This window comes from Centroberyx affinis, unplaced genomic scaffold (genome assembly GCF_046629955.1).
Source record: "Centroberyx affinis isolate AG114_WGS23_722 - 3 ecotype Tasmania unplaced genomic scaffold, CSIRO-AGI_Caff_v1 ptg000112l_1, whole genome shotgun sequence".
Classification (NCBI taxonomy): Eukaryota; Metazoa; Chordata; class Actinopteri; order Beryciformes; family Berycidae; genus Centroberyx; species Centroberyx affinis.
The window spans coordinates 805594-815000 of NW_027278814.1; the positions used below are offsets into that span (position 1 = coordinate 805594).

At 49.0% G+C, this 9407-nt stretch overlaps 1 protein-coding gene across 1 annotated transcript in view; it reads left to right on the forward strand.

Annotated features, from left to right (window-relative positions):
• The first annotated feature begins 953 nt into the window (after nt 1–953).
• The window catches only part of LOC139650677 (myomegalin-like), a 22704-nt gene continuing 14250 nt past the window's right edge, over nt 954–9407 (forward strand). Inside the window, exons 1-15 of the mRNA XM_071527423.1 lie at nt 954–2270; nt 4205–4342; nt 4435–4554; nt 4668–4760; nt 4890–5114; nt 5223–5381; nt 5477–5578; nt 5950–6087; nt 6670–6849; nt 7124–7318; nt 7467–7649; nt 7741–7857; nt 7953–8033; nt 8175–8281; nt 8383–8525. Of these exons, the coding sequence (XP_071383524.1) occupies nt 954–2270; nt 4205–4342; nt 4435–4554; nt 4668–4760; nt 4890–5114; nt 5223–5381; nt 5477–5578; nt 5950–6087; nt 6670–6849; nt 7124–7318; nt 7467–7649; nt 7741–7857; nt 7953–8033; nt 8175–8281; nt 8383–8525 (3298 nt within the window). The remainder of the gene's footprint in view (nt 2271–4204; nt 4343–4434; nt 4555–4667; nt 4761–4889; nt 5115–5222; nt 5382–5476; nt 5579–5949; nt 6088–6669; nt 6850–7123; nt 7319–7466; nt 7650–7740; nt 7858–7952; nt 8034–8174; nt 8282–8382; nt 8526–9407) is intronic.

Consider the following 9407-nt stretch of genomic DNA (forward strand, 5'->3'; position numbering starts at 1 on the left):
TAATACACCGAAAGGATCCTATCATCACTGCACCGGGCTCCTCCACCCCTCTTTCCCCTGAATGGTTTGCTCCGCCGCTGCAGGTTCTGGTTCAGGCTGCCACATCATTATCTGCCCGGAGGATCTCCGACCGCACCGACAACCGAGCCCTGTGTCTCTACCCGCGACTGACAGCTAATGAATGAAGGCTCTCAGAAGACGCGAATACCGGTGCATGATTCAAAGGATCTCCCCGCTCCCCGTCTGTGTCCGTCTTAAAGGGCAGCCGATTCCCGATTCCCGATCCCCGGTCGGGATCAACCTGCCGGTGTGCGGCGGCTCCCGTGTCCGTGACAGAAGTGATGCAGAGGAACGTGCGGTGCTGTTGGGAAATGCGAAGCAGCGGCTGGTCGGTGACAGGACGAAGACAATAATGCAGCGAAAGACTACATGTGATTGACGAGACGACATGAAGATGACTTCGTTGTGCGCCATAATATTCCCACTGCACCTGCAGGAGCAACTGAACGGTGATCTTGGGCTGCTGGATAGTCTCCTCTAAAGATATCACAATATCTATTCATCATTTTTTACGTCACGGCTTTGGCTCTGTCTTGCTAAGAACTGCATCTAAAAACGAGACGATTGTTTTTTCTTGACATTGTCTACCTCATCCCGTTTATTTCCAGGCAATTGAATTTTACGCCACTACAAGCACAGGTGTCATTAATACCTTTACATTATTTATTTGAGACCTAAAGGCTTTTGCTGTGGGCTGAAAGCACATGGTTACTCTTTGATTTTTTTGAATGAACAATGCAGCTTAATATTATGCTTATTTTTGTTTACATGATAACAAATTTATTATGAGGACTCAGTTGTCAGCATGATAGTTGGGGGATTCAGTCTGAGGATATTCTGCCATTCTTCAATGATTTCAAAACTTGACCTGTTTCATCACTGAAGCCTGTGGAATGCTTGACGTGAAGATGAAGGAGGCGTGTCGTATCTGTGCGCGGGAGCTCTGCGGTAACCAACGGCGATGGATTTTCCATCCCACCGCCAAGCTCAACTTGCAGGTGCTGCTGTCTCACGCTCTGGGCCGAGAGCTGACCCGGGACGGCAGAGGGGAGTTCGCCTGCTCCAAGTGCGCCTTCATGCTGGACCGCATGTACCGCTTCGACACAGTGATCGCCCGTGTGGAGGCCCTGTCCATCGAGCGGCTGCAGCGGCTCCTGCAAGAGAAACACCGGCTGAGGCAGTGCATCGGCGGGCTCTACCGGAAAACTAACGGGGAAGAGGGTGCCGTAACGGGGACTGGAGGTAACGGAGGGGAAGGGATGGTGGACATGTCCGGTCTCACCCACGCTAAGTACTGCGCCCTGCTGCAAGAGGACCTGGTCTACTCTCTGTACGAGTCCTGGGCAGAGGACGGCCTGGACTGCCACCATCACCACCACCCCCAGTGTCCCGCTGGTCCGGGGTCAGAGGTTACGGCCGCCGGGTCGCAACGTTGTACGCCCAGTACCCCCAGGAGGTGTCGGGGGTGCAGCTACTGGCGGGTGGCAGACTCTGACTACGAAGCCGTCTGTAAGGTGCCCAGGAAGCTGGCACGGAGTATTTCCTGTGGGCCGTCGACCAGATACTCAGCCAGTGTCGTAGGAGGGAGTGTGACTGGTGGAGGAGGAGAAAGAAAACTTGAGGAAGACTCCGAAGAACCCCCCTCCTCTCTAACGCTGGTCCCTGGTTCTCAGGACCCCTCACGGACATCAGACAGTGATCGCACTCTGGCGGGCCGGGCCAGCTCCAGCCCCTCTATCGCGTCCCTGGAGACGGCTGAAGAATACACCCAGCCTGCAGCCATAACAGATGGAGGGCTGAGCTTCCCCAGGGACCCACTAGATGACCGGATATCTGACTCCCTCTCTGAGGAGCACATGGGAACCCCGCTCGGCCAAGCTTCACCCGGACCCGACCTGTCCCTGGCCCTCTGTTTGCTCCAGAACTACGCCGCGTACCGACCGGTCCAGACCCCCAAGGGGAGCAAGCTGCCGGTGCTGCTCAGACGGAGCCCCAGTAACGGAGGCACCAGGCTGGGCTTCCCTGACCCCGTCCTGGGCATGTCTTATGGAGCTCCAGATGGAGAGAGGGACATCCACGTCCCTACACCTGAACTGGAGACCCCTCTGATCAGGCTGGATGTGGGCCTGGATGGGGGTCTGGACCTGGCTGAGCTGGAGGATTTGTGGGAAGATGTGTATAAAGAATACCCACCTCCCCGCCCTCACCAGGTATAATGCCTTCATGAGGGTGGAGCTGAATATTAAGATTTGAGTCCTGCAGAGTGTGTCGCACTGTGGAATAGGGAATCTTGCCTATGCATTGCAAATCTATCTGTAGCTCTCCGAGCCTGAGTGAACCGACCCGACCGGCTCTGCTGTTAGAGCGCTAGATAACTATTACTCTCTCTATCTTAATTACTCGCATAATCCAGCTGTCAATCACTTAAATCCCGCCTACAGCCTCTCCACCAAGCCTCTCCACCAAGCCTCTTCCCAGAGGATGTGTGCTAGTGTGCTTAACTGGGGTGTGTGTGTGTGTGTGTGTGTGTGTGTGTGTGTGTGTGTGTGTGTGTGCGCGTACATGTTTTTATGTGGGAGTGTGTGTATGTGTGTTCTGCTTAGTTGTCTTTGTATGCGAATACATTACATGAGTACTCAGGTGTGGGTAAACTGTGAGACACGGCATGGCCTAGTTACTTAGCATGTTTGATGTGTGTGTGTGTGTGTGTGTGTGTGTGTATACACGCCAAGGGGCATTCAGCCATATCAGTGAAGTAGGGTGCATAGAGTGGAAGCTCTGATGGTTTTTCCAATATTGTGAGTGCATAATCCCTCAAAATTAAAAACTAGTATGTAAAATGTCAGCCAGATATCTAATTCCATGTTTTTAGTTTCAGATCTGAGGAACTTGAGGATTTGAGCACATTTATACAATGACTTGCATTACAGCAGCTAAACGCCTCGAGGCATGAGCATAACCTGCTGACAGATGAGAGGCGTCTTAGGAATCAAGTCTTCCAGTTTTTCCATCATGAAGCAGTTTCATCCACTCATAAACTAGCACCGTAGCACAGGATTTTCTGCTCAAGTATGTCAGCATAAGTGTGTGTGTGTGTGTGTGTGCTGTGTGTATGTGTGTGCCTGCCTGTAATATTATAAATCCTGCCTCCTCAAGTTAACAATCCTCAGTGACAGTTTTGGGAGGGTGAGTGTGTGTGTTTGTCCCTGAATTAGTAGCTATTCCTTAATATGGGTGTGCGATCCGAGAGCCGGGGCTGTTGACTGAAGTAGGTTAGATATGGGGAGACGTTAAGACAGAGTGGCTCCACTATTGGCCTATTTTCACTGAGAGCCCTGGAGGCGCAGTGAGCCACGCAATGTCAGACCACCCTGTCATCTCAACACTGGTTGGCTAGTGCAAAGTACAGTAACGCTATATTTATATATGTTAACATTCTGATTTCCATATACAGAAAGACAAAATTACATGATACAATAAACTACAAGAATCTGGATTTGGGAAGGATTGGGATCTAATTGATTATAGGCCAGTATGCGTATCTTTGCAACATCCTTCCTATTGTTGGAGGGAAAAAGTAGCACATCCAAAAATAAAAGTAGTATGGCTTGAAATTTCACTTGAATTTATTGGCACACACAACAATGCTGCTTTTATCAGAGCATATGCAACACAACCTCCACGCTTGCTTATCCTTCCTCTAGTGTTGTGAAAGCTGTGGACATTGATGTACTGGTTATGTAAAGATAGTAGTTGCACGGAGCACTTGGGGCACACTCACTCATACTAACCCACCCACACAGATAGGCGTGCACGCATGCATGCACATGCTCACACAGCTCTTAAAATGCTGTCTCCTCGCCATAGATTTTAACAAAGTACACACATGAATGAGCAGGGAACAAGATATTTGGGTTTCCAAATGGTGTAAACATATTACACAACCCACTGTGGTGGTTATGCAGCCTGATGCCTCTGTATTTTTCATGAATTTGGAGGCAGATTTCTGAGCCCAGTTCATTGTAAGGTTAGAAAACAATATTTTTCCACAAACTAGACAGCAGTTGGACTGCACACATTTAGTGAGTGTTTTTATGACTGAAAATGCAGATATCTAAACCTTTTCTCTCTGTGGGTGTTACAGAGTCTAGTTGAGGAGCAGCAAAGCCAGCTGAACCAGTATGAGTGTGCAGCCGGTCAGTGTGTCAGTGAGCTGCAGAAGGCCCAGCTCCAGGTCCAATCCCTGCAGGCCAAGATCCACGAGAGTGAGGCCAATAATACGGTATGGAACAACACTTCATTTATTCTGCATGTTAAATTCACATCTCAGCTAAAGCCTGACTGTAATCTCCATGTCTCTCTCTCTCCTCCTAGAAGCTACAGGAGAAGCTGAACGAGATGGAGTGTGAGCTGCGTTCAATCCGCCAGGCTGCTCAGAACCAGGAAAGAGCCATCCAGGGCCTCACCGAGTCCATCAGCACCAAAGACAGCGAGGTGTGTGTTCTACTGTGTCTCTGTCATGACTAGAGGCCAACCATGTGAGATGTTGCCTATATTTGAGCATGCACACAGTTAGTACACACACCCATGATCTATTCTGCCCCAAGGCCCAGGAGCTGTACCAGCTGATTGAGGGGCAGAACGCCACGCTGTGTAAGCTAAGAGAAATTGCCCACCGCAACCAGCTCGCACAATCCAAGGTGAGACCTTACACACATGTATGAAGCACCATTGTGCTATAGAATTCATCCCCAGTCTATATGGAGAAATCTTCTCTTCAGGCTGATAACATACAGTCGTTCCTTGGTGTGTGGTCATTCCATCTCCAGGCTCCAGAGGGGGGTAGCGAGGCCGGGACCCTGGCCCAGCTGCAGGTTGAGCTAGTGGGAGTGCAGAGCTCCCTGTTCTCCCTGGGTCTGGAGCTGGAGGCCAGCCAGAGGAGTCTGAGACAGAGCCAGAGGCAGGGAGACGACCTGGGCCGGTTCAAGGACAGACTCCACTCTGATCTGCAGGAGGCGCTGCAGCACAGAGAGGTCACCGAGAAACACAACCAGGTCAGTGTGCTCGTGAATGTGTATGTGCAATGAGTATCCATGCAAAGTACTTAAAAGGTCTCTAGAAGCAGCGTGGGAGCATGCTTAACCTTCTCCTCCCTGCTGCAGGACCTGCGCAGCGCCCTTCAGAAGACTCGCTCTGAGCTCCAGGCGAATGAAGCCGCTCTGAGGGAGAGCGAGGCAGAGAAACACTCTGAGGTGCAGGAGAAAGACAGGAGCATCGCACAGCTCAAACGCTCTCTGCAGGACAAGGAGAGGCAGCTACAGGTAACACACACACACAAACAAACACATACTGTGCATACATACATATTCAGATATGCACATACAGATTTCCTGTCTAACCATCTTTATTTCTGTAGGAGTACTCAGAGATGCTGGAGTCCACTACAAGCTCCAAACCCAGAGATACGCTACTGGAGAAACTAAGAGAGCGCATTAAAGATAGAGACAGAGCTCTGGAGGTAAGACACACACACACACACACACACAGACACACACACACAAACACATAAACACCAGGGTCAGACATTAGCAGGAGCTTGGGGTAAAAATGCCCTTTAAAGTTCATAAAATGCCCGTGAAATAGAAAATGCAGGGGCAAAAAATGCTCCTGATAAGTACCTTCCTTTTGTTGAATTATCAAATACTCACAGTGAATAATGTGCATGTTCGCTGACATGAAAGATTGGTTGTTGCTGGAATTTCTTGCTGGTAACACAGACCAGACCTGCGTAGTCCTGTTCTGACACCTGTGAACATTATGTAGAAAGTGATAAACAGTTTGAGCCCGCAGAACAGCAGCAGTGTGATGCTCTCCCTCTCCTCCCTGCAGCGCTCCATCGATGAGAAGTTCCGCTGTCTGGAGGAGCGGGAGGGCCAGGTCCGGAGGCTGCAGCTGGCCCTCAGGGAGAAGGAGCGAGACCTGGAGAGACTCCGCTGCATCCTGTCCAACAACGACGAGACCATCACGGTATGCTCCACTGCATCTGTGCACAGACAAAGACATACATGCCATACAAACACACCAAAAACGCCATCACAAACTTCTGGCACGGGCCTTTTTCACCAAGCGTGTCCATGTAGGAGAGGTCATTTTTGCCCTCCAGAAACTTTCATGGTGCGATGTTTGAGGGGATCTGGTCAGTGATCCTAAATCAGCAATTCCAAAACACTATGTGTCCATTTTGGGAAAAACAAATCATGACAAAGTTAATGTCATGATGATCCTGTTTATACAAATGTTCTCAACCAAGGGCTTAAGTTACCTACTATCATTTAAATATATATATATATATATATGTTTGGATGATGTATCTTGTTACTGATTACCTGCATCATTCATAAGGGACCCCCTTTACTCGTTTCAATTTTTGGCTATCAAACATTTTGTAAGAGCGTATCTCAAACGCAAATGGTGGCAGTCTCATTTTTAAAAAACTGTTCAACTCAAGACTGGAAAGCTTGATATAAGGGTTACAAACAAGCTATCATTTGTGCATATTTCTGTTTGTATGATTACGACTGTGATTGTGATTATGCGTATGCCCTCCAGAGTCTGGATGCCCTGGTGCGGGGTAAAGAGCTGGAGCTGGAGCAGGCTGCAGAGGCCTACAGGAACCTGCAGTGGCTGAAACAGCAGAACGAGGAGAAGGAGAAAAACACTCTGAGAGAGAAAGACACCATCATCAGCCAGCTGCAGGCAGCTCTGCAGACACGCAGCCAGGAGACAGAGGTAACAAACACGCACATGTACACACACACACACACACACACCTACAAATCTATGCCTTTGTTGCCATGGCTCTGCATTGTTTGCCAATATGTGACTTTCAATGCTGTGAAAGACCAGTCCAACTAGACAAACCTGTGGTAATTGTTTTGATCTTTACAAACACAACAGGTGTGCTGACACAACCTTTTCTGTGTGCATGTTTGTTGTTTTGTGTTTTGTGTTGTGTGTGTGTGTGTGTGTGTGTGTGTGTGTGTGTGTGTGTGTGTGTGTGTAGGACCTGACCGCCGCCCTCCTCACCAGGGTGCAGGCCGGTCCCAGCGAGCTAGTGGAGGAGCTAAAGGCTCGTTTGTCTCTGAAGGAGAAGCTGTTCCAGGAGCTGCTGTCAGACCGCAGCCGCCAATCTAATGAACACCAAGTGCAGGTCCAGGATCTGCTCAGTACTGTCAGCTCCAAAGACCAGTATCTGCAGGTATGCCATGTTACTGATCTGGGATCTGTCCTGCAGAAGCAGCAACACAGTAAAAGAAGTAGTGTGTTATAGAAATATAACAGATATAAGTTCTGCAGACCAATCAGTTTATACAATAAAATGAAGCTGAACTACCTCTCTCTCTCAGGACTGCTCTGATAGGCTCTCCCAGGTGATTGGTGAGCGGACGGGCCAGCTGCAGGAGCTACGCAAGCAGCTGTCGTCACGAGAGCGGGAGCTGTGCGAGCTGAGGCGGGACAAGGAGAGGCAGCTGGGAGGAGAGACGGAGCGTCTGCAGAGCCTGCTGAAGGAGAAGGAAGCCTTTATCAATGTACCTGCTCACCTCTTCACCTTAGCTGTCTGTCTCGCTCAGTTTCCTTTTCCAGTACATCTGATCTTGACAGTATGACTTTATTCATCAGGAGCTGATGCAGGGCCAGGAAGAGGCGATGGAGCCCTCCTCAAAAGAGAGAGAAGCAGAGATTAAAGCCATCCAGGAGGAGCTGCAGCTGGTGCTGAAGAAGGAGAAGGAGGCTCAGGTGTGTGATTCGCCCTCTGATGACTTACATGAAACTAACAAATATCTTCTGTCTCACGGTGAATATCTTTATCTCTTCTTTTTCTCACCCTGCAGAAAGAGCTCTCTGCACTGCGTTTATCTTTGGCTCAACAGCAGGCCAAGGGAGTTGCCACTAAAGACAGCACTGATCACCAAGTAGGATTTCACTTCAATCACATCCATCTAGAGAATTGCTATATTTGACAGTATTTGGGTATGTGTACAGGTTAAGATTATGCATCCATCTCCCTCTTTTTTTGCCTCGTCATGTCTCTCCTTCCTCCTCGTCCCTGTCAGTGTGTGCTGGAGCAGCTTGTGTCGGAGTACCACAGGCTGAACGACGCCCTGCGGGCAGAGAAGAGGTTGTACCAGAGTCTCGCCCACATCCATACCAGGGGAGACAGGTAGGGAGGCTTCACCCAGGTCTTGTGACAACTCAGTTTCTGTGAGCTGCAGTTTGTTTGATTCAAAGCACGTCTTCCGTCTCCTCCTCTCCACCACACAGCAGCTCAGAGAAGACCCAGGCCCTGCACACTGAACTGGACTCGGTTCAGGCGCTCCGCGGACAGCTGGAGGAGGTCCTGGCCAGGACCCGTAACATGGCCCTGGCACTGGAACGGGCAGCTAAGAGGCAGCCCGACTTTGGAGGTGGGGATGGGCAGGGTCCAGCCTCCTGGGCTGCAGGGGGCACTGTCACTAACTGTACATGATGCTCTGTCTGACCACAGCACTACCGAGTGAGACAGGCACTCTTTATGTGAGACGGAGCTGTCTGGAGATACTGACAGTCAGTTTTGAGTTTTACAGTTTTAGAAAAATGTGGTCCTACAGCACATATGATCAGGCACACTATTTATTTAAAGTGGGATTTAAAAATGTAAAACTGACTTTCAGTCTTCAGGCAACTTCGTCCAGATGGCACAAGCACTACTCACGGTCGCAGACGCCTGTTCAAAATTAACCTCTACTGTATGAAGCGGCAATGTGCAACTCAGATTTTTATTTATTAATATATTTTGTGAGTGTGTTCTGAATATGTTTTTATATTGTTTTTTGCAAACTGCCTGCGTATTGCTTTGCAGTGCAATTGTTCTGTATTGCCATTTCTATGTACTGTGTCTCACCGGTGTCACTCTTCCAGCCTTATCGTCACAGTGATGTTATGTGGTGTGGAGAAACTCAAGCTCATGCCTTACAGTGAAGCGTCTTACCATCCATCATTTGTTTTATACCATCTCTGTGTACACACTTAATCCAGGCCCAAGATACGCATAAGACAAATCCAAAAAGATGGCCAAGTAGTATACTCCTGATCCACCTTTGACCCGCAGTCTTTCCTACTTCGCTCTAGTTGCATTTTAGTCTGAAAGACATGCATGGACGATGAAGTCAACCATAGTAGATACAGTGCGGTAGATGCACGCTGATAAACTCACTGTAAATTCATGGTAATAGAGTATAATAGCTTTTGTTGTTTCTAGTAAATCTTCTTCTTGAAATCCAATTCATCTTTGCACCAAGATAAAAAAA